General features: G+C 41.5%; 2 protein-coding genes across 3 annotated transcripts in view; both read left to right on the plus strand.

The window, feature by feature from the left end:
• The window catches only part of ABCC8 (ATP binding cassette subfamily C member 8), a 144,600-nt gene extending 129,866 nt beyond the window's left edge, over positions 1 to 14,734 (plus strand). For both annotated transcript variants that reach the window (XM_065402566.1, XM_065402568.1), the window contains exons 31-39: positions 2,202 to 2,315; positions 2,965 to 3,085; positions 3,226 to 3,356; positions 4,135 to 4,213; positions 6,969 to 7,077; positions 8,519 to 8,622; positions 11,301 to 11,434; positions 12,980 to 13,042; positions 14,597 to 14,734. In XM_065402566.1, the coding sequence (XP_065258638.1) occupies positions 2,202 to 2,315; positions 2,965 to 3,085; positions 3,226 to 3,356; positions 4,135 to 4,213; positions 6,969 to 7,077; positions 8,519 to 8,622; positions 11,301 to 11,434; positions 12,980 to 13,042; positions 14,597 to 14,734 (993 nt within the window). The remainder of the gene's footprint in view (positions 1 to 2,201; positions 2,316 to 2,964; positions 3,086 to 3,225; positions 3,357 to 4,134; positions 4,214 to 6,968; positions 7,078 to 8,518; positions 8,623 to 11,300; positions 11,435 to 12,979; positions 13,043 to 14,596) is intronic.
• A 5,845-nt stretch (positions 14,735 to 20,579) lies between these two features.
• KCNJ11 (potassium inwardly rectifying channel subfamily J member 11) lies at positions 20,580 to 21,782 on the plus strand. The gene has a single exon (XM_065403188.1). The coding sequence runs from the start codon at positions 20,580 to 20,582 to the stop codon at positions 21,780 to 21,782; it is 1,203 nt and encodes a 400-aa protein (XP_065259260.1).
• The last annotated feature ends 3,783 nt before the right edge of the window (positions 21,783 to 25,565 follow it).

A 25,565-nucleotide genomic window follows, 5' to 3' on the forward strand; every position in this document is an offset into this window, starting at 1 on the left:
GGTGCTATACCAGTGGAGGTGCCCTGCCCCAATTACCTGTAATGAGTCATTACCTAAACAATCTGCTAATGACAGTCATTGGGAGAGGAAAAAACCTGTGTTGCAACACAAGTGAAAGTGAATATTCCCTCTTTTATTTTTACAGTAGCTGCATGGGGTGTGGCACTTTGCTTGGGACCAGGCTGCAGTCACCTACCTGCACACCCATTGCTCCATAATGTAGGCACAAATTGCATCCTTGGTTTCCCTGGCCCACTGTGGTCCAGCACCAGTATGAACATGGATCAGGCTGCTCCTTAAAGGTTTTGCAAGCGCATCTTGTCCTGTACGCACTCTGTCCTAAAGTACTCACCTTTAATGTCACCAATGTTATGAAGGGCACGGCATGCCACAGTAATGCAGACAGTGTTGCCTACATTGGCCTCTAACCAAGAGCATAAGCATCATCAACAAGCCTTCAGCCATTCAAAGGTATTCTCCACTACCATCCTGCAGCTGCTTAGTTTGAAGTTGTCTCTCCATTTTGCCAGGTGGTTAAAGCTGGGCTAGGGGGTTTCATTAGGCAGCGTAGGAGCGAGTATGTGGGGTCCTCCAGAACAACTGTGGGCAAAGAGAACTACATTGCTTCTGGGGAATAAAGTCCCTTCTTCTCCCTTCAACTACAATCCCAATCTTCTCAGCACTCTAGTGTCATGGCCTGTCCTGTGTGTTGGACAGCATTCAGGAATCTGCTTTTGTGGTCCACTAAGCCTGTAAGAGTGATGTACTCACCGATGTACGCACTCGCTCCTTTCAGTCAGCAAAGTATGGGGATGTGGGTGCCATCGATGGTGTTTCCAAATTGTATGGGGCCATTCTCTGGGACCCCACTATAATTTCTGGAACTTTGGTGATGGTAACCATGTGTGGGTAGATGAGTGCATTGATGGGTTCACAAACCTGCACCACCACAACCCTGACAGTGGCCTTCCCCACCCTGAAGTGGTTTGCAACTGGCCAATAGCTGTCTGATGTCGCCAGCTTCCAGAGGGCTATAGCCATCTGCTCCTGCACTGGGATGGGTCTCCGGAACCTTGTGTTCTGCCACTGTCGGGTTGGGGCCAGCTCTTCACGGAGCTCCATGATTGTTGGCTTCCTCATCCTGAAGTTCTGTGGCCACTGGTCATCATCCCAAGTTTCTAATACTATGTAATCCCATCACATGGTGCTGGTTCTCCTGGTCCAGAAGTGGTGGCCTCCCATGGACTTACAGTTGCAATGCCGGTAATCTCCTGCATCTCTGTGTCATGGGGCAACAGTGGATTACTCCCCATCCTGGCTACCAGTCTTTGGCTTGTGAGAGAGGTCCAAGTCCTTTCATCCAAAATTCTCACCGGTCACGTATTGCAATGCACTCACATTTGTCTCACAAGAAAGAGTTGGGCACCGTCGGTCACTTGTGCCATTTCTTTTACCAGTTGGGCAGGAGAGGTGCTAACCTTGCTTACCAAAAAAAAGCTGTGTGGACACGGGTATTCCCAGGTTCAGAGTGTACACCCGTGTCCAGCATAGCATATCTGGACACTCTGTGCAGCTGTGGCTTATATGGGCAAGTGTACACACAGCCTTGTACCTTTGTCCAGTTGCCAGCATAGATGTGGCCGTAGAGGAGGACAGTCCCTGCCCCACTGACTTCCCATTCTAAAGTTTTATCTATATACAAAAATTTTACCACTTTAACTATACCAGTTCCTTAACCTCTAGTGTGGACATAGTTATACAAGTATAGCTTATGCCTGTAAATTTAGGGAATAAGCTATTCTAATATATGGCACCTTTCATATAATGGGTATGACTGACTCTATACTAGCCACTGTATCAGTATAACTATTCCAGTAAAACATCACACACCTAACTGAAATAGTTATATTGGTACAAAAACTATATGTAGACCAAGCCTAATTTAAGATGGGATGGGAACACAACCGTGGATACATCTGACAATACAAAGAAGTGAGAGAGAGAGGGGACAAGGGAAATGATAGCAAAAATGGGGGTTAACAGGCCATCTCTATCCACAGATTTAAAATCTTCTGCATGTGTTTCGGTCTTAGCCATGTAAAGGGTTTATTGTTTCAAACTGAACTTACCAAAATATTTGCATGGTCTCTCTCTCTCTCTATATATATATATAGTGATGGAGCTTATTCATATTTCTTCAGGAATACATTGGAGCGTGTGTGGTTCTCATAGCAGCTGTGACTTCTATTACCAAGTCCCTGTACAATCAGCTGTCTTCAGGACTTGTGGGTTTAGGACTAACCTATGCTCTTATGGTAAGTTAAATCATGCGTTGAGTGGCTTCCCCCACACACAATACTTTCTTTAGGGCACAAAGATGGGAAAGACAGAAGGTGCTGAATACACATCCATATTGGGAAGCTGTAAAAACACTGAAATAGTACATTAACTTCAATTCATATTACGTGGGTGATATGTTTGTTAAGCATATTCTTTTCTAAGTTTTTAAATCCCATATAAGTAATATATAGTGTAGTTATTAATAAATATATCAAAATGTTATCATTCATTCTAATTGAAAAATAGTATTACTAGATCACTAATTTACTCATCATTATGCTGCAGTCTCTCATTCTAGATATTCAGGGGTTTTTTTTTAAAAGAAAAGTTCTCTCTCTCTCTCTTTTAGCTTTTATTTTCTTTTGAATATTGGCATGTAGCACCATAATACCAGAGCACCATAACTAGGATATTTAACTTGCAGCCAGTCTTGCCACTCTGTTAATGTGCACGAAATGTTTCATTCAGCTTATTAAGACTGTATTCTAAATAAACTACACAGAAACAATTAAAAAGCTGTCCTGGAGGAATGGAAGTGCTTGGTGGCCTAATGGTGTTACGGTGTTTCTTTTCCAGTATTTCATATTAGCAAAACGTGACATTTATTTATTTATATTATTTCAGGTGTCTAATTACCTGAACTGGATGGTTCGTAACCTGGCTGATATGGAGATCCAGCTGGGAGCAGTGAAAAGAATCAATGGCCTGCTAAAAACGGAAGCTGAAAATTATGAAGGGCTCCTTTGTGAGTGTGCTATTGTATCGCTTGAGAAAAGAACTTGTTAAATATTTAATGATTCACAGTGAATTTCCATAAATAACTTATTAGAGCTTTTAATGAATTGATGAATTGATCACAAGTGGGTTTTTATACTCCGGATACAGCTCCTTCGCAGATTCCTCAGAACTGGCCTGCCAGAGGTGAGATCCAAATACAGAACCTGAGTGTCCGGTATGACAGCAACCTAAAGCCAGTCCTAAAGCACGTCAGTGCTCACATTTCTCCAGGGCAAAAGGTAAAAAAGTGGAGATGATTTGAGAAATGACTCTTTCCCCAGTCAGACCAGCTTGTAATAGAAACCACAGAGTGGTGAGAATGTACTAAGCTATTTTTTATTAATGATTTCCAAAGTTTTTCCTCCACCAAGTTTTAACTCCTCCAAAATAATATACTCCAGTCCTGATCCCTTATACCGGTTTCTTTACACTTTTGCTCTGGTGCCTTCAAAAATGTGTACTGTTACAGTGATGTACAGTGCTTCTTAATCTTCTGGTGCTCCGCTGTGGGACATAGGGCCTCAAAATAAGGGACACTGATACTTGTAATGTGAGATATACACTCCATCATTCCCAAATGGCTTCCCTACCCCGTCCCTTCATTGGTCATCTCTCCCCACTTGTCCCTTTCCCCTCAATCTTGTTTCTCCTCCTTAATCTTGTGTGTCTGCCTCCCATCATACAGTGGACTCTCCCACCCAGACACACCCCCTCTGGGGTATTAAACTTTGCTGGCAGCACTAGCCAACCCTCCTTGTGCTCCGGAAGGTCTCCCTGTGGCCCACTGTGCCCTAGTATCCCCATGGAGGGCCAGCCAAAATCTAACCCTGAATGTCCAATTCTCTTTTAAAAGACAAAAGGGTGAAAATATGGCCCCTGCTGAAAACAATTCAGTTTTGTCATCGACTTCAGACGGGGCCAGAATTTCACCCCAAGATGTTTGTTGCAAATGCCCTGTACAGATATTTCTCCTTCCTATTCATTTAATGTTCTACTCATCTTGTTTCTGTGTTGTAGATTGGAATCTGTGGCAGAACAGGCAGTGGGAAATCCTCCTTCTCTCTTGCTTTTTTCAGAATGGTTGACACCTTTGAAGGTAGGCTCACACCTGTTCCCTCCAGTCAGCTCCCTGAGGAAGCAACTTTGAACCTTCTTCATCTGACACTAGCAGCCATGAATTACAAAGGCCGTAAAACTGTGCTAGGCATTGTTGCTGGGCTTATTCCAAGTAAGGGATCATCTGTCTTTCATCAGCTTCTGCCTTATTGATAACCCAGGTTGATATAAAATCTCATTCAACGTGATCAGTGTTTTCTAACGCCATGAGCAGCCTCAGGCGTTAGAAACACTTATTTTTAAGTGTTTCCATTAAAAATAAAAAAGGACTTCAAACGTGTATTTTTTAAAAAATCCATATTCTGTGTCAATATTGATTTCCTATAAGGCCTGAACCTGCTCCTTTTGAAGTCAATAGCAAAATTCCCATTGACTTCAGAGAGAGCAGGATTGAGCCTTTAATTTACAGTTATTTCCAAAAGTAGACTTGCATGTCTCCTCATCCTTTATGCCCTGCTCTAGAACTTCACAAACAAACTCTTCCTGACATTTTCACATGGGGAGGAGAGGGGAGAAAGAACCACTCATGATAGAGGTTAGTCACATCACTTAATGCACTTCAGGAAGGCACTTGGATATGGTTGTGATGGAGGGGCTATAAGAACCTGAATAGAACAGAACAGAATTGGATCTCTCTGTAGCTTGGGGCATGGACAACTCATGGATGGCATATAGAGTCTGAACCCTTAGAGATCTGAAGGGAAGAAGTTTCACCTGCGCTTGCCCTCCTCAACAAATGCAACTTAGCTATGTTCTCCGGTATCTGATCATTTATTCTGGGTTATTAGACATCCTGCAAATCAAGTATATCATTATTTGTGTGGCTCTGACCCCTTCCAGGTCTCTCTGCGTCCATCCCTTCAGGTGCTAGGCTTTTGCCTGTTCTGGAGTGGAATCCCCCGATTCTCCCACTTTCAGAGTGGCCCCAAGGCTACAATAACTCGAGTAACAACTGTGATTGTTCAGCAGGTCTGACTAGGTCCAGCTACCTGCAAGTCTTCCTTCTGGGAGCCGTGACCAGCAGGGCCGGCTTTAGGCCAATTCAACCAATTCCCCTGAATCGGGCCCCGCGCCTAAGAGGGCCCCGTGCCCAAGCCCCGGTACAGCGTACCGGCAAGAGCCGGTGCGCCATACCGGGGTGGCCCGGCTTCCCCAGGGGGCAATTTAAAGGGCCCAGGCCCTTTAAATTGCCACCAGAGCCCCACTGCTGGAGCCCTGGGGTAGGGCTGCGGGGCTCCCTCGGCTATTTAAAGGGCCGGGGCGGTAGAAGCAGGGGAGCCCCAGGCTCTTTAAATAGCCCCCAGAGCCCTGGGATAGTGGGGGACTCGGGGGATATTTAAAGGGCTGGGGCTCCAGCTGCCTCTGCTGCACCCCCTGCCCGCACCAGCCCTGCACCCCCTGCCCTGCCTGCAGCCAGCCCCGCACCCCCTGCCCTGTCTCCAGCCAACCCCTGCCGCACCCCCCCTGCCTGAAGCCAGCCAGTCCCGCACTCTTCTGTCACCAGCCCTGCCAACTCCTGCCACACACCCCTGCGGCCCTGCCTGAAGCCAGCCAGCCCACCCCACACACCCCTGCCTGCAGCCAGACGCTACTTCCAGTCAGCCCCTGCCCTGCCTCCAGCCAGCCCCATGTCCACTGGTGCCCTGCAGTTCCCAGGACAGTAACCCTGCACACCTGCTTCAATGAGGGGGGCAGGGAGCAGTTGGGACCCACACATGTGCACCCCCCCCAGGGAGTGGCGGGGACCCACACATGTGAAACGGAGCTCATTAATAACCGATCAACAGCATATATGATGCAATGTACATAATATATCATTTTATTATTTATAGAGTTATGGAAAGTAAATAATACATGGAAGAAATGAAAGGGGTTTTTTTACAGTTTTTTTGTTTGTTTGTTTGTTAGTCATCCCTGCCGGGGCCCCGCCGAAAATGTTCGAATTGGGCCCCGCACTTCCTAAAGCTGGCCCTGGTGACCAGTGGTGTATACAGTGATCCACTACAGCCTTTTCAAAACAAAGCATTGTTTAATCACAGGAACAAAGCACAACAAGAGAAAAAGGAGCTTAACACAATAAAAGGTTTACACACATACCTACCTGACCTAAAGCTTATGTACGTGGAGCTTAACCCAAACATCCCAGAGAGTGCTGGGGAGCAGACTGAAACCCTAGAGGTTGGGGGACAGGGTTTCAGTCTGTTCCCCAGCACTCTCATTCCCTGTGCTGCAGGGACATCTCTTTATCCTTTCTGAAAGTTCTTTGTTCCAGTTTGCTGCCTGTTTTCCCACCCCACCCTTGCCAAGCCAGACTGTTCAACTCATCAGCATAGCTGGATGTAAAACTTCAAAGTGATTGACACCTGCATTGTCCATTAAGTATGGTAAATAGGGCTGTCTGAACCTATTGTCCCCTTTCCTGTGTGCCTAACCTTTGCTTGAATTAACCCCTTGTAATCATATAGCAAACAACACAATAATCATCAAACAAACACATGGGACATATAATATTCATAAAATATAACAGGCATCTTCCATGATGTAGTCTCAAGGGAATTGCACTTTCTGCTTAGCAGTAACTCGTTTCACTGGTGAATAAAGTAATATGTACCCCAAGGGTTAGTCTTGCATGCTTCTCTGTAATATAATGCAAACTAAAATCAAGTTGTGTTGTTGGTTGCTAGCTATATGATGTGATGAACAGTCTAGCAGACTCTCAATGTTCTTTTGAATAGGGAGGATTATCATTGATGGCATAGACATTGCAAAGCTCCCTTTACAGACGCTAAGATCCAGGCTGTCAATCATTCTCCAAGATCCTATTTTGTTCAGCGGTACAATCCGGTAAGCATAAAGCACAAACAACAAGAAACAGCTAGGATTTGTGTTATCACAGATTATGATTTTTGAAGAGAGAGCAGAAGCAAACTATGCAGTTAAGAGGCCTCATGCTCCACTACCTTTAATTAAAAGAGGGGAGCATTGTCTTCTCTGTGTGCTCCTCCCCACATCATCCTGGGAGACAGGGAGCCCTTCTAGAACAACTGCACCTGGTCAACGCTCCACAGTTTGGGAGGGATGCTCCTTAAGGTGGGACCTGGGACTAGTCACTGTCTGTGACCTGCTACCCTCAGGACCCAGTGGGTTAGCCAGCCGAAGTCATCTCAGGAGATTGTGAGACTGGCATTAACCAGCCCTTTAGAGGTGAAGTGGGGAAGATGTAGGTGGTGGGGGGGACCGCCATGGTACATAACAAAGGAGAGTGGAAGGGAACCAGGGAAGCAGTGCAAAGGTGGTTCAGGTTCTGTTGGCTTGGAGCTTAGTGTTCTGTTAGGTTTGCAGGACCTTGCCCCATTCCCTCCTCCATGAGTTCAAAACCTCTTTCCTATGTGGGGAAGGTGAAATGGAAACTCAGAGAAGAGAATTTCACAGAGTTTCCAACAAATGCCATCCCCTCCTATGACGTTTTCCACAAAAAGGGACAATCTGACCCTTAATAAAGAGTTATATTGTCTATGTACGCTAATTTGGGCATTAAAGTAGTTAGAGTGGAGTTTCATTTATAATGACTTATAAACTGCTGAAGTTTGCCTATTGATTCCATGAGACTTCTCCTGAGGCAGATTATTTCCTGTACTCGCTTGAAGAGGGCATGAATTATTTATATCAGAAGATAAAATGGCAGTATATATTTGTTTTGTTTGTTTACTTATTCAATATTTTATTTAGGCCAACACTGGACATTCACCACATGAACACTAGGAGTAAAAAGTGAACCAAAGATCACATTTGCTGCTGCAAGTCTTTTATTCCTGAATATCATGTTATATTTTAAGCAACATGATATGACATGAAGGAGATAAGCACTTGTCGCTGCCTATTTTGGGTGATAATAGGCTAAGGATGCACTCAGAGTGGTTGATAACAACTGTTGAGTAATTTATAGCTACTGTTCTGCTGTGGTGATGCCCTTTTGTGTGTCATAGTTCAGCATCATGCTGATCATTCTGTGTACCACAAACTGGTATTGTAAAAACTAAAAAGGGGCCATGTTGGATTCAAAGGATCAGATTCTGATCTCAGTTTCACTGGTGTAAATTCAGAGCAAATCCACTGACTTCCATGGAGCTATTCCTGACTTGGACTGATGTGAGATCAGAATCAGGCCCAAAGTGTTTAATCCATCTATATAATTATGTGTGTGTTTGTTTTTAACCACACAAATATAAAGATGTATGAGTGAATTTGATGTTGATAGTTAACTTTTAACTGTATTGAATCATAGGTTTAATTTGGATCCAGAAAAGAAATGCACAGACAGCATGCTGTGGGAAGCCTTGGAAATAGCACAACTCAAACATGTGGTGAAAGCACTACCAGGGGGTCTAGGTAATGCTTCTCTTTGCTTTGGGAAAATGCTTCCAGTATTAAATTCATTTCTATTTAACATTTAGTTAGTAACTTACAGCAAAATGGCTGTTACTGAAGCCACTTAGAATCAGGCAGGCTGGCCCAGGTTTTTGTGGGGCGCTGTATGAAGTCAGATAGATGGGCTGGGACCCATCCAACTCCCTCTCCTGTTTTACCCCTAGCCTGGGTAAAGATATAAATGACTGCCGCTGGGATGTCAATTAAACCCCTATTGAGGTCAATGACAAAACTCCCATTGACTTCAGTAAGTCCAAAGATTTTCGCTCTTGGTCTCTAGTCCTGTGGCCAGTGGTATACCGTCTATGTATGCAACGCATGCATTGCATGCCCCAGAAATACATTCTACAAGAATACGAAACCCTGACCAGCTGTGTCTGTGGGACAATTCCTTCCGGCCCCCAAACGCACACGAAGTACACAGTTTTCTAGAACAAAATGGCATACTCCACACAGCGTGCTGCGTGCAAGGTCACACCTTGCATGCAAGTGTAGAATTGTATGCCTTACTAAAAATGTCGTGGTACTCCACTCACTGTGACTAATAAGTCAAGAGTATGCAAACAGATATAAAGGTAACTGAGATATTAAGGAGGTTGCAAATGGAAATATAAAACAAATTAGAGAAAATGATTGTCTTGTGGGGTGGAAAAAAAAGATGGACATATAAGCTGGCAGTGGGATATAATGCCCCAATACACACACAAAATCAAAGAAAGACCCTGTTTCAGGAAATGAAATAAGTCTAGCAACCCACCTATGTAATAGATTCAAAGAATACTGCATGGTTGGAGTGGTACTGTGAATAGATATACTAGAGAGAGAGATACAGTCTGTCACATAAACATGTTAAAATCATGTTGGTATTCATGGAATTGTTTGTGAGTGCTGCACTGTGTTCTAATATGCACCAGAAGGCGGCATTTCCCCAGATTATTTTTTCCCTTGAAAGAGCAATGCCCTTGGATTTCTGTAGGGTGATTAGGTCTCCTTTAGAATTCCAGCATTTCTTCTAAGCTACTTTCACTATTGCAAATGCATTTAAGTACTTGAGTGCAGTACTCAGACACATAAAATGAATCTTAGAATAGGCAAATGAAACAGGTATTGTGTACTGAATGAAATGTACTCTACAGACTGATCCAGACAGCTGTTTTTAATAAAATAAAATCAAGTATGAAATGTACAATACATTACAAAACACAGCATTGTAAGCTCCTTGGGACAGGGACTATCTCATGCTCTGTGCTCTGCACAAGGCTGAGCACACACTGTCCAAGCGCAACAAACAACAATAACGGTAACATCATGAGCTAAATCCTGCTCTTGGTTACGCCTGTTCTACCTCACTGAAGTTAGTGAGAGCAAAACTTTGCCCTTCTTATGCATTTATCACTACTAGCCCTATCCATTTTTTTTTTTAAATCCTGAACATGAATTTTAGGTAGCCTAATCACCCATTGTATGCCTAGCGCGTTCTTAATCATATTCAACAGCTGACTGTGCAGTCATGGAGCATAGTTCCAAACAGTTCAAAATCCCAATGACTTTAATCTCTATTGAGGACATCCCAGGTAACTAGTAGTACTCAAATGTGTAATATTACAAGGGATACATTTGTGATTTCAAATCAATCTTCTCTTGGAAAATGCATATCACCTGTCTTTTATTGTCACTCTTTATGCTGCATGACACCTGCTGTACCTTTCTTTTTGTGCACAAGGAGTCTGGTCCTGCTGACCTTATTCAGACAAAGCTCTTTTTGATTCCAGTAGGATTTTGCCTGTGTAGGGACTGCAGGGTTTGGCCCACAAGCAGTCGATGCTGTCTCACGTAAAGTTGTTTTCCTTCAAGAAGGCAGCATTATAAAGACACAACTCCGTTTAAAATAGCTTATAACAACTAGTTGTTCTGACAAGTTCCTTTGAAGTCAGTCACATTTTTAATACAGTGTTTCCTTTTCCTCAATTTAATGTATATACACAGAAGTTATTCGCCATCGGGGTAAGCTAGATAAAATGAGACACTCAACCAAATTTGTAGGAGAAGGGAGATCTTCCAGGGATTAGTTGTCTGGTTTGCAAGAGACATATCAACAGATTAGGTTAGAGTGCTTTAATCTACACACAGGCATTGTGGCAGGTTTATAAAACAGAAAGACACATTTCATATATTAATTTCTCCCCTTTGCATTTGATTTACATCAAAATATGTTGGAGGGGAGGGTTCCCTATAGTATTTCAGTTTCTTATTTACTTGGCATAGTTATTTTTATGCTGTTCCTTCAGACAACATGTCAGAACAGTATGCCCATTTTTATTTATATGAAGAACTACATTTAACTATATGTGTGATGGACTTTGGGTTTTCATTTCTGTACATAAGATGCATCAATTTTGAAAATAACTATGTCCTGTTCTGCCATCCTCGTGATGAATAGTAACTTACTTTATGAGTAATGCTGCTGAAACCAGTGTCACTACTCAATCTGAGTAAAGGTGGCAGAACTGGGCACCAGCAACTTTAGACCTATAAATTATCTTAAAAATTCTTAACGTAAGTATGAGATCTTACTTTGTCAACATGCTCTCTGTGCTCCCCTCCCCCGCAACAGCCTAAATATTATTTTTGTTGTCCAGATGCCATAGTCACAGAAGGTGGAGAAAATTTTAGCCAGGGGCAAAGACAGCTGTTCTGCTTAGCACGGGCATTTGTGCGGAAGACAAGTATCTTCATCATGGATGAAGCCACAGCATCTATTGACATGGCAACAGTGAGTTCAGAGTTTCAAGTTTTTTTTATATGGCACATGATTTTTCAGAGAGAGTAGCCACACTATTGTTAGTAACCAGAGATGAAACTTATGTAAAATATTTCTACTTAATATTGTGTGAACACAAGTTTCCTTGCAAGTGTGTTTACAAGCTGGCTCCATCATAGACATTAACAATATATGAGAGTCACTGTTAACTAGTCTGACAAATCTATCTTACTTGGGGTTGATAGTCCCTCACGATATACTAAATTGAAGCATTGGTGCAAATGTTTTTGTATTGACAGTTCAGTTTCCTAAAGTAAATAAGTCTTCAGAGGCTTAGCTATGGTGGTCAGTTGAGGACAAACTTGGCTGGTAATGTTATGCCTCCTCCAACTTGTACTAGCCAGGCATAGCAAGTTTCTTGGTGAATGCTTCAGCATGATGGAGAAGACAAGTGATGAAGAAGTTTTCACCCTGCAGGGGGCTGAAAGTAAGGTCAAGTAAATAAATAAGAAATAAAAAAGACCTGTTAGATCATTGCATCTGTCCTCCTGCAAGTGCAAGCTAGAGTCCCTAGTAGAGGATAAACTGCACACTAATACTGCCCTGGCTGGTCTTAGCCAAATATAATAGAATATTCTAAGTTGATTTGTTCCCAGTTACGTTAAACTCTGTTATCAAAGACTGTCATAAGGTATGTTGAGATCCTCAGAAGGAAGGCACTACATAAGTGCAGAAAATTATTGTAGTGGTTTATTAGAGTAAATAAAAATCTTTAGTACCGGTTGGTGTAAGTTACTGCTGTGTAGAGCCTTGAGACTGTGGTGCTGAGGGCCAAGTTAGCAGTTACCCACAGACCAGTTAAAACACATTTTGAATGTTGATGTATTAAGCAAGCAGTCCATTCATTGGGGCATGTGAACCTGTGGAACAGATGATATGACGATAACTATTCTAATGATGTTGCCTTGCTGAGCTTGGCACGCACCAATACATTCATAAACAGCAACTGGTGAATACTCTGTGAGGACAGCTAAGTATTTTAAGACTGTCTTAAAGACCTCCTCTGCTGTTGTATCAGCCAGGTACATCTAGCAAAACACACCTCCAGTGCTGTCAACTGTATTGAGTATGTCGTAACGTCCCATTGCTTTCAGCGGGACAAAAAGAATGCACAGCACGGGTACCAGAATGGAGCGGGATTGCCAGCAAAGTGAATATTCCTTTGCAACAACATGATTTAAAACATAGTTCTCAACTTTAAAACAGACACAGTGATACGTCCCTTCTTTGTAAAGTGCCTTGAGGTCAGCAAAGGAAAAGTGCTATGTAAGAGCTAACTAAGTAGTAGTATCAATATTCAGTAAGTTGGGGTTGCTCACAGAATTCGGCCCATTCTGGATGATCATTCTAGAATACCCTAATTTAGCATGCTATTAATTTCTCATATTTTTACAGTTATTAAAAAAATAGTATTAATTGTTTGACACTTGTTTTTATTTTTATGCCCATCACTTTAGAATCTATTTTAAAAATAATAATTGTTTTTCCTTTATGTAGGAGAACATTCTTCAGAAAGTTGTAATGACTGCGTTTGCTGACCGTACTGTGGTAACCATAGCAGTAAGTACACTCTACGTGACTTCTTCAAATGCAAACAAGTACCTGAAATGTAAAACAATGCATCATGTACCTTATTAATTTCTCTGATTCTCTAGTCTATTGCTTTCTAATATGGCACTTATTTAATTTTCCATTTAAACCATTTAGAAAGTAGTTCACATATTTGTATTTTAAATATTTAACACATAATCCTGAAATGTGTTTCACAGTAGTAATTACCATTGACTTCAAGGGCCCACATATAAAGATATTGTGTATTTTCTGTGACTTATTCATTTTAGGCCAAATTCAGCTGTGGTTTAACTCCACTATCTTCAATGGAAATTGTACATGCCTATCTGGGAGTAAGATCTGGCCCTTATTAAGCCATGATACTTAAATTTAAGAAGAACAAAAATGACAATATAGCTTTGCTGTTGGATAATACTTTGTTGTTGGATAAGTTAAATAAGCATTTTAGCAGCTTTCAAAAATATTATTTTGTTTTATTGTTAAATATTATCAGATTTATTAGCCAATGTATTTTAAAATGATTAGATAATGATCTCAAACAGTAATAACTAGAATTAGTTAATAAAGAGAAGATTTGAACTGAACCAAAGAAATGTACTTGACAGTCATGTCATTATTGATAAATATCTTTCAAATGGGTCTTTGGGCAATGAAATAAGAGGGTATTGTATATTTTAAAAATGTTAAAGCTATATTATGATTGACATTTTATGCAAACAAAAGTCAGGAAATTCATAGTTAGAGTTACTGTAGAAATCATAACTTGGCCTTTTTGCATGTATGTAATATAACGTATTAGTGTACACAGTGTTATTTTATACACATTGAATGTGTTTAATATACAGTTGCTGCAGGAATCCTAATTTAGAATTTCATGACTTCTCTTCATTAAAATTTTTAGGTAGTGTTGCACTGAGTTTTTTGCATTTTCCTTGTTTTATTTGTTTGGGGATGTGTGGAGGGAGGGTTTTTTGGTTGTGTTTTCGTCTTTTTTTAAAGTTCCCAGTGCGCGCACATTTTTATTAGCCTCTGGGTTCTATATCAGGTTTTAAAATACACAATTCATACACAAATATTTTTAAATAAACCCGTTTATTACTACCCCAGTTGTAAATGTCATCTCGGCAGCTGCATTTGCTTTAGAAACACAGTCATCTTAATAAAGATGAAGTGATAAATTGTAGGAAAAGGGCCATATTTGTCTAATCCGTATTTAGCAATATCAAAATACTGTAAAAGTGCATCTGTAGCCCTGACCTTGCAGGTGACGCCACGCGTGCAGATTCCCAGGCTTGCACAGAGCTTCATTGACTATGCACGGTTACAGGGATCCACGCCCATTGAGTCAGTTTCAGGATTGGGTCCTAAATATATATCTACATAATTGGCATAGTAATGAGATTTCACTAAATGGAATTAAGTCATCTCCATCAAGCTTGAACTTTGATAGGAATACTGATTTCTAGAATTTCTGATTTCTGACTTATCTTGCACAGTTATATTCAATACACTGAACTTGTATTTCATTTGTTTACTTTTCAGCACAGGGTACACACTATTCTGAATGCAGATTTAGTCATTGTAATGAAGAGAGGGGTTATTTTGGAGTATGATAAGCCTGAGGTTCTGTTGGAGCAAGAAGATAGTGTGTTTGCTTCTTTTGTACAAGCCGATAAATAATAGGATAAAGTGAAGCCTTTCAAAGTGCAATTGTATTATTCATTTTCTAATTATGTAAATTACCTGTAAATAAAATATTGATTATTTCATAATAAAAGACTGAGTTTTTCCATTCTTGAAATAACCTGAGTCGGTCTCTGTTAACTGTTAATGAATTATCCATGTGTCTTTCCTTTTTGTTTGCTGGATTTTTTTGGTACTAAGGACCAGTGAATTGGGTGATTTTGAGATGAATGCATGGCTGAAATGTGGCACAATGTACAGCAAATATGAACAACTGACACAGGGTTTGTTTTATTCCTAACAATGAAACCTCTGCTGATAATATTTCATTACTGCATTTTTTTCCCTGAGAATAGCAGATGCAACTCTAAGGAAATTGCTCTCTCTCCATATTTACAGCAATAACCACTTAGTCTCAAAAGGTGCAATTCCAACCCCCTATTAAGTAATAGTTCTGGAGACTAAAGTGGATTGGGGAGAGAAAGAGATACATTACAGCCTTAGGGTGTCTGGTGTTCATGCCTGGAGCCCGGGTGAAAATATTTTCCTATCTGTAATATACATTGAAACAACGCAATTTCAACTCTGCTCCTTCTCTACTATCACAAAGATCAGGGTGGGATAGGTGCTCAGCAGAAAATATGAAAAAATATGCAACAGTACAGTAAAAGTGGTTGAAAGCAATAAAACTGCTGGTGTCTCACAGTTTGGGTGTGGAGGGACGCTTGAGATCTATAATTCATGGGGGGAGTTGTTATATCTGCATTTTTCTCAGGATCCAGTTATCCAATACACCCCCACAATGATACTTTGTACAGTAATTCACTCTTGTAACTGGGCCTTTGTTGTGTCATAGATGATGCTAAATTTATCCCTATTTTGTATACCACAAAGTACTAGCTTAGACAGCAGCAGGTAAGAGGTGCATCAAAGGTTTTTTTTTCTAAAGCATTGATTTCCTTAGCCTACCACTCTCTAAGGCTGTTAATAATTTCCTTTCTTTCTTCATACAATATACTGTTACTTGTTGATGCTGATCATGTCCCCTTGGCCTCTTCTTTACTACATTGCATCCAGTTAGCATCCTTAGTCACAACGCATGTCCCTTATTCTCACTTAAGCTATCTAATTTCAGCCTGTATTGAGCTGTACTATCTAGAAATGTGGCCAAAATCTTCGATACAAAGACCCCTCCCAAACACTGGAAGTTCAGAATCTGCCCAGGATTTTGATCCAAACTTCAGAGCTGCCCTCCTAGCCCATCTGCCACCCCTGTTCCCATAATGGGTCAAAGCAAAACCATGGGCCCAAACTACTGGATGTTTGAAATCTAGATCTGAATTTTGAGATTCAGCCTCATCTCTCGTGTTATTAGCAAGATGAGATCTGAAAGACCTTGAAACCATCTCTTTACTCACACAAATAGATGGAGTGAGCCCAGGACAGCTAGAGAATAGAATTCCTTTTCTCTTGACCCCTTCTAAGTACATTCAAGAGATGTATTGGGTGTATGTATCTTCTGGGAGATCATGTGCTTTGCTGATGTTCCCCGTTTGCTATCATTAACACTATATTGATTAGAGAGGGGCATGAACTAAAATCCCAGCTCCCATCACTCTGTTTTTCTAGTATATTCTACATCAGTTCTCATTCTGTTCTCATCATGGTAGTACCTGAGCACCCTACAGTAATGAATTAAGTGGTGTGACTGACATCTGACATGTGTGGTTTGTTCTTTCTCTCATTCTCTCACCGGGCAAAGAATTGTGTATGCAGTGGAGTGTTTAGTTTTGGCAAGGACTCCTAGGGTGAAATTCTGGCTCAGGATAATGTGACTATCAGTCACTTAGAATCCCCAGTTCTGCTAATGACTTACTTTTTAACGCACACTCTCGCTCTCTCTGCATCAGTTTACCCATCTGTAAAACTACACTGATAATACTTTGACCTCATGGGGGGCTGAAAGGCTCAATTCATATTTTGAAGCACTTTGTGGTCCTTGGACTAAAGGTCTAATATAAGTGCAAAGTAAACAGTAATATCACAGTGCCATTTTAATGTTATTTTATAGTTATGGGTCCATCATAATAAAACCACAATTCCCATACAAAATGATTCAGCAAGACAAAACAACAAGAAAAATGTATAAGAATATGAAATCCATTTTGTAGGAGCAAAAGGTCTGTTATCCCATCTTTATTCAATGCATCAACCCTCAGGCTGAGGGGTAGTTCCTCTGAGCTTAGTAATCCCTTATTTGTCCTACACCACTTAAAACAAAACCAGGCTGGCTCATAAAGAACTGCCACCTTTTTTTTCTTTTAAATATCTGTTACTTGATCCATAAAGACAGGGCTCCTCTTTATTCTGCTATTTAAATTCTTCATCAAAAAGCCACTGGTTTTACTGTCCCAGACTGAAGTTATGTGCACAGACAACCAGTGCTGGTGGTGGTGGAGAATAGCGTAAGTGGGTAAGTGACAGCCACCAGAGGTGAGGGACACTGAAACCCTCTGCCAAATCTGCAATACTGAGAATTCCTGAAACGAAAGTAGAAAGCCAGCTCATCCCTGATAGTGCAGCTCATGTCAGGGCTGGCCCTAGACCAAATGGCGAGGACTGTCTTTGGCACCCCAACCCTCCTCCTTTTGTTAAACTTCTGAATGCCTTATTTTTATTGCATTTGTAGCCCATTTCACCCTGAGCACAGCACCCCAGGCAGTTGCCTGCCCCTAAATCTGACTCTGGCTCTGGCTCATGTTACCCTATTTCAAAGTTCCACTGCTGGTTTATTGCCCCAAGCATTGAAATTAGTGCACTAGTGAGCTAGCTTCCTTTTGATAGGATTATTTAACAAGGGTGTCAGGCTTTTTTTTTTTCTTTCTTTTCAGTTTCACTTCAAGTGAATGTAATTACTGCCCTCTGGAGGACAATGGAAAGAATAAGAAAATGATTTTGTGATTGATTGATCAATTGATTTCAACAAGGGCCTGATTGTCTAGTGCCCCAGCACCTTAGTATTATTATTATTTGGGAATGTATAGCTTTGTAAAGTGAGTATAAAACACTACCAAGTAAGTATAGAAGCATTTTACACACACTTTGCACTTACGTTACACAGGTGTAAGTAACTGCTGCACAAGACGCAATGAGGTGGAGAACTGGGCCTTTAGCATCTGATCCTTTAAGTTAGTTTCCCCATTTAGATGATCTTTTTTTAAATCAGAAAAATGTAGAAAATAATCCTGTTTGAGCAAAACTATTCATATTATGTGTGTGAATTTGTTTTTGTGTATATTCTTTCTTAACGTTAACACAAAAGAAAGACACCCCAGGCAGTACATGCTGGCAAACTCAAGCAATTCAATCATTTTACTGTCTAGGCACAAATATAAAACAGTATACTTACTTATTGTCTTTATTCAATCAGTTTTGAGCATAAACCCACTAACAGTTCCCTTTAAAAATTATTGCTAACTATACACTCTGGAAAAATCATTCCAGATTCTGTAGTTAAATAATGCACATTCTCTTTGGTTGCACATGGTGTGTGAGTACATGTATGTGCACACAGACATAAGCTCTGGTTACTTCTTTTTGTTACCTCCTCCTGCAATTTTAACATTTCTTGATGTCATGTTGTTGTTTTAAAATACACATGGGGTAGGATTAAGCCTTCCCTCCTTCCTTTCTCTTCTACTGCATTTGCAGGGTCCATCCAACAACCCCTTACCTGCGTTCATGTGCCTTCCTGCTATGGTTCACATCTTCTCCACCCCTCATACTGGAACACTGGCTCTTGGCTTTAGAAAACCTCTTCTTCTGCTTTATTAGCTATCCATTCAGTAAACTTTCTTTAAAAAGTTTAGGGATAAATGATAAATAATTCTAGAAACTTCAATTAGTGCTGGTTTGGTTAGGCACTGATTCATTTAAGCCCAGGCTTAAATGTATTTACATGCCTGTATTTAAGCCTGGGCTTAAGTGCTTTGCTGGATCAGGGCCTCTGTAAACAAAGCTTCCATCCTTCATTATCCAGCTGAACTATCTGATTCTTAAATGCAGCCTTTCCTACTATTTAAATAAAAATTGCAATGCGCAACCTCCTCTAAATTTCCTTTTAATAAAGATTTATTTAAAAAGAGCCATTTTATATGTCATTTCCTCGGCACAAGTTAGACCAACACAAAACTTAATCATATTAAAAAATAGACACCAGAGGTAAAGCTATCCTCAAAATACTCTCAATTCGATGACCTCTTGAGGTCCCTTCCAGTCCTAGAATCTATAAACCACCACTAAAGAAACAAGATAATTAATAAAATTTAATGTAAATATTTATGGAGCCTACATACCAGCAGGCTATGTGCCACAGAAATAGCTAAGAGATGTATGTATTTATTTATCACATGGATCAGCAACCAGAAGTTGACAATTTCTGCAGTTTTATGCCCCAATCAGCTAAAGCAATATCATATAACTTAATCAAATTGTCAACTTTTTTTTTAATTGTACAAGATACAATGTTTGAAATTGATAGGAAAAAACAAGATTGCTTCCCCAATATACTTGTTTGGGATTCAGAGAATCATGGTGCTAAAAATGATCTTAATATTTAGGTTATAAATGAATTTGCCAAGTGACCTTTGTCTAGGTCTGCATTGTCCCCATCTGTTCTGTCCCTGATCTGAACCTGCTTAGGAAGTGCAACAATTTGACTAGAAACCTCCCCCTGGACAAACTTGCCAAACCTCCCTTTTAAAAAACATTTTATTTATAATCTTGCCATGTTCCACTGCTAAAAGGAAACAACCCTTGCACAGAACAGAGCTAGCTTTCAGTACAGCAGCAGAATGTAAATATAAACAGAGCCAAACCACTCCTTTTTAATTGCAGTGCGCAGCAATGCATAACGATGGGAATTTTTTGTTTGTTAGAAGACCATTAAGCTCAAACCCAGAACCGCTGGCTATACCAGAAGCCTGTTCACAGGGCAAGGAAAGCTGCATTTCAGGGCATTAAAGCCCCCGCTATTCCCTGGTGGTCACACCATCCTCTTTCCCTCACACTATTTACTCTGCTAGCTTTATTTACATTTGGCTGGGGGCGGGAGGCAGATTTCCCTTCTGCTTCGAACAGGCTGGCGATTACTGCAGGTCAGTTTCTGTCCCTGAGTAAGGACACAGAAGGAGCTGGTGCAGTGAGATCTCTGCAGGGAAATGAGCCGACGCTCGCAGGCCCACAGGGACCTGCACGGTGAGGCCCTTTGCGCGTTTCTTTCCCCCCGGCTGAAGGAGAGAGGATTTGTGTGTCCCCTGCACGCCCCGTCTCGTGACACCGGCTCTCTCGGTGCCCCCCCGCCCCCGCTCCATCCACCTGAGCCGGGAATCTCTGGCGCCGAGGCGCCCCCTGGTGCTCCCCGCCTTGCACTGGGCGGCGCAGAGAGCGCTGCAGTCGTGCCAAGCGCACGGGGGCTGAGCGCACCTCTAGGTGCATCGTCCCCTTCCCGGGTGGCGGGGGGAGGTCCCCGCCTTTGGGGACAGGCCCGGACGGAGGCTCTGCATGTCCGAAGCCCTGGCTGCTGCAATCCGGAGCCGTGCACCAGATACTACCCCTTTGCCTCCCCGTTTCCTATCCCCACCCTCCCGCGCCGCTCCCGGGGCTGTGATTGGCGTGAGCAGCTGGGGCTTACTCAGGACCGGGCCGCGGGGACGGAGGAAGAAGCCAGCCTGGCCTGGGAGCAGAGCCGGGGAAGGGCGAGCAGGAGGGTGGGGAGGATCCGCGTGTGCCTGGCTGCTCGCGGGAGCCGGCATGGGGCATTGCTGAGCGCCTCGGGGGAGCCATGCTGTCCAGGAAAGGGATCATCCCCGAGGAGTATGTGCTGACCCGCCTCGCCGAGGATGTCCCGGAGCACGCCCGCTACCGCGCCCGGGAGCGGCGGGCCAGGTTCGTGGGGAAGAACGGCACCTGCAACGTGGCCCACAAGAACATCCGGGAGCAGGGCCGCTTCCTGCAGGACGTCTTCACCACCCTGGTGGACCTCAAGTGGCCGCACACGCTGATCATCTTCACCATGACCTTCCTGTGCAGCTGGCTGCTCTTCGGCATGACCTGGTGGCTGATCGCCTTCGCCCACGGGGACCTGGACCACAGCACCCAGCTGCAGGCAGGGGGTAGCCAGAGGGCTGGGGAGGAGGCCAGGGGATTTGTGCCTTGCGTGACCAGCATCCACTCCTTCACCTCCGCCTTCCTCTTCTCCATCGAGGTGCAGGTGACCATCGGCTTTGGGGGCCGCATGGTGACTGAGGAGTGCCCGACTGCCATCCTGGTGCTGATCGTGCAGAACATCGTGGGGCTGGTGATCAACGCCATCATGCTGGGCTGCATCTTCATGAAGACGGCTCAGGCGCACCGCCGGGCCGAGACCCTCATCTTCAGCAAGCACGCGGTGATCGCCCTGCGGGAGGGCAGGCTCTGCTTCATGCTGCGGGTGGGCGACCTGCGCAAGAGCATGATCATCAGCGCCACCATCCGCATGCAGGTGGTGAAGAAGACCACCAGCCTGGAGGGCGAGGTGGTGCCCCTCAACCAGATAGACATCCAGATGGAGAACCCAGTGGGGGGCAGCAACATCTTCCTGGTCTCCCCGCTCCTCATTTACCATGTGATAGACAAGAACAGCCCCCTCTACGACATCTCCCCCCTACACCTCAACCACCACGAGGACCTAGAAGTCATTGTCATCTTGGAAGGGGTGGTGGAGACCACTGGTATCACCACCCAAGCCAGGACCTCCTACCTGGCTGACGAAATCCTCTGGGGCCAAAGGTTTGTGCCCATCGTGGCCGAGGAAGATGGTAGGTACTCAGTGGACTACTCTAAGTTTGGTAAAACGGTGAAAGTGCCCACCCCTTCTTGCACTGCCAGGCAGCTGGAGGAAGACAGGAGCATCATAGACTCCATCCCATTGTCACCTAAAAGCACCAGTAGGAAGAGGTCTTTCAGGTTGAAGCCCAAATTTACCATAACTGATGAGCCTTCCTGACACCGTTTTAGAGGAAGATGCAATAAACAAGAACACTGAGATAGCCTCTTATTTTTCTTAGCCAGGTTGGTAGCACAAGGTGTGTGTAGTATTATTTATTGCAGGATAAATTAAAGTTAATTTTATTTTTTTAAAGGCGTGCAACATTTTTAAGCAACATTGGGTGTGGAAACATTTTATTTTGTTGCTTGTAATTTCAGTTCAAACTGTCTTGTTTATTTGCATGATCATTTTGAATGATTCATCCACACTGAATAATGCCTTTTCTTGAAAAGTAAGTTTATCTGTAGCCTAGCAGGTTGCATTATTTATGGTCTTGCAATGCCTCTCAGAAAGTTAATGTTTTTAAACTGGTTTTATAAACAATCACAATACAGGAAAAAAGTCTTCAATTATAATTATTAAAGTTACATGGAGTTTAAATAATAACAGAAAGACCATGCAGTAAGATTTGCACCCCAAAAAAGTCCAGATATGAAGGTGTCTGTTTAGGTTATGGTGCTTTATGTCTTAAAGAAATAAACTTATAGATTTATTTAGTCCATATTGTATGTTTGGATCTGTTGATTGCAAAAGCAATATGAAATGCATGCTTTTGTGCATTTTAAAACCCTTTTACAAAATAAACATTTAATATATTTAATATACATTTCTGATAGTGAATCATGCAACAATGGCTCTAAAAATATTTTGTCTTTACAAAGAACAGCAGATATTAATTGCTATGATGTGAATGAAATGTGTTGTACATAGGAAAAAATTGAATATATTAAGTGGCTGTATTTAAGAAAACAAACAAAAACCCTGCCACAACGAAGTAGGACACATATGAAAATTCATCTCCCAATCCTACACAACAGAGTAAATGCCATCAAATAAGGAGGAAATTAAATAAGATCAGAAATCTTATATAGAAAGTCATCTTAAAAGATGCAGAAGAGCAGACCCAAATTACATTGAACAGTATTTGCATGCACTCAGCAACAACTTTTAAATTTTTTTCAGGTTTAAAAATGATGTTAGTGTGATTTGTGGTCATGAAAAGGAGGGACTTATAGGACAATGCAATCCACTTCCTGGGTGCCATGTCACCTTTGTTTCCTTTTCACTTAGGGTCTGAGCCTAAATTCCCCTCATACCTTAAATTCTCCTTGCCTATATTGGTTTTGTGTGTGCTGTTAATACAGGATCAGGCACTTCATGGAAAACAAACTATCCATATTCATACAACGAATTCACTCAGTTTACAAATAGAAGAGAGAAAACTGGATAGCCAGTCCCATTAGCCTGATCCTGTAAATCCTCTACATGAGGAACCCTCCATTAATAACAATAGCATTTCCCTGTGTGGAAGACTTGCAGTATAGGACCCTGATAATGCAATTTACAATATATTGTTTACAAATACTGCAAACTGTCATTGAAGTGAAAGGGAATTTGGGCTAAGCCTGAGCAGGGACTGGGCCCACAGTAGTGACAGAAGTTGTGTGGTGGTGATATTTCATAAGAAGCTGTGAGAAGTTACATTACTAACGGTCTTTTATTCAAAGGAGTTTCAGTGTGACAACTCTTTGTCTCTTATGCACTAGATAACTCCGAAAACAATTTGTGTTAGCGTTGCTCTGGTCAATTTTTTTAGACTTCTCAGTATCATAACACATTCATGCAAGCTAAGGTCAAAAGGGAAAAGGAAAGTTGCGTATTCACTAAATAAGAATCTATGGTAAAATGAAATGCAATTCCAGAAATAAAATCTCAGTCCATTTTAAAATATTAGAAATACTATTTATTTTAATGTATTTAACTATCTTAATAGTTGCATATTTTAGCAATATTAAGGCTTGCACTGGCACTATCCAGGCTGCCAGCTAAATGAATGCTTAGGAGCATGTAAATATGTGTCTAATTTTCCAAAGGGTTATCAAACTTTTTATTATTTGTACAGTGCTAAAAGTATAGTAAGGTGTTTCACAATGAGAAGACAAGGTCCCTGTCCAGAACAGCTTATGATCAAAATAGGACTAATGTATAGCAGTATGCAAGGAAAATTTGAACATATACATTTTATATTTTGGTAAAACAAAAACAAATGCAACATTTTTAAAAAAAATAGGAAAAGCCTAAAAAATGTTTCTGGTGGTTGTTACTTTTTTTAAATTCAATTTAATTGCAATGTTATTTGCCTACCCTTTGTTTTACTGACTCTGTGCCATTCTGCTCCTGAAAGGTAGTTCTGCATGTTTCTCCTAGGTGCAGGTGGAAAGCGTATGCCCCTTTGAAAATATACTCTTCTGTTTGCCACTTGTCACTATTCTACCATCCTGTCATTATAAAATGCATAGATAAATATCAGTAGGGGAATTTCAAATGACCTGAAAAGTCATTGTCTTTTCTCTATCGTGCCTTATATCAGTGAATAAGAGATACTTGTAGATCTTTATTGGAAATTGTTTGGAAGCTGTTATTACACTAAAGCGTTTTTTAGGATTTGGCCTACATGAGAAGCAATTTAAGCAACACTACCATGCAAGTGCCCATGATTCTTCTTCCCTTAAGGGAATCTGTATTACTCAAGCTACACGGATTCTCTTTGTTTTCTGTGAGATGAGGAGGGCGAAGCTGGGAGGAGGAGCTTGCTGTTACTGAACTGTTTTCAGGACCATCTTTTGTGTATCTTTGCAAGAAACCTCCTAGTTTTCTCCAGTGTTGGAGTAACAGATGCCAAAGAAAGGAATCTCAAGGAAGAGAATGAAAAAGAAAGGAATCACAAAATAATTGTTTCTGTGGCTTTAACCAAGATTTTTGTGAATTTAACCAAGACTTTCATAAATCTGTTTTCAGTCTTTTATTTTTTTCAGTTTAAATTTTCCTCTTCTTTAGAGGTATTAAACACACAAAAAAGAAATTTCAGAGTCAAAAGTCGTGGGGAAAAAAGTTAAATGTTTAAAAGTGCCTCCGGACATTAAAAATTTGTGAAGAACATTTTATTTTGTTGCCATCAACTGTTATTTACAAGGGATGTGAGAACACCCAAAATCTGAAGCTTTCCGTGAGTTTGGGTTTACACTGACCAAGCACATTCTCTCTTTTAGTGGTCCGGTTAAAGCTTTTGTGCTATCATTCTGTATGGAAAAGAAATTATCTTAGCATGAAGCTAAATGACTTCTATTGCTGTAGTCCACGAGTGGGGGTTTTGAACTCTCCGAGAGTCCCCTGGATATCTGATGGGGGTAATCCCTAGCAGGTACCCTGAAGTGGCCCATTAACGGTTATTAAGTTATGAGAAGCTCACAGTTCATGCTGCTTAGTGCTCTATTTGGCAATATTGAGCAGGGTAAATTAAAATGATGAAAGGATCCAATTCTGCAAACATGTACACGAGGAACTTTATTCACAAATACATTCAGTGCCATTTAACTCAGGACCATGCCCTGATTAAGTCTCTGTGTTTGTGAAAAGCCAAGTGTCATGACTCAGATATTAATATATTATAGCAATAAGGGGGTGGAGAAGATTCAATTTAACAGATGGGATTATAAGAAAAAACAGGTGAATCATGTTCATAAAAATCAATTAAAAGCTAGTCAAGGTATTTGTCATAGTTTTAACATAATTTTTAGTCACTGTTAATAAGAATAATTGGCCCTGTTGTGCCATCAATTTTATGCAGAGCTCCCCATTGAAATCAATAGGCATTATGTTTTTTAAATGATAGCATTATAGCGCCCAATATTAGTTATAAATGGCCCTGCTGCAAAGCACTGATGGACAAGTCATAATAAT

This window comes from Emys orbicularis, chromosome 4 (assembly GCF_028017835.1).
Source record: "Emys orbicularis isolate rEmyOrb1 chromosome 4, rEmyOrb1.hap1, whole genome shotgun sequence".
In the NCBI taxonomy this organism is placed as follows: domain Eukaryota; kingdom Metazoa; phylum Chordata; order Testudines; family Emydidae; genus Emys; species Emys orbicularis.

Coding starts and splice junctions, on each gene's coding strand:
- KCNJ11 (XM_065403188.1), top strand. CDS start 20,580: ATGCTGTCCAGGAAAGGGATCATCCCCGAGGAGTATGTGCTGACCCGC.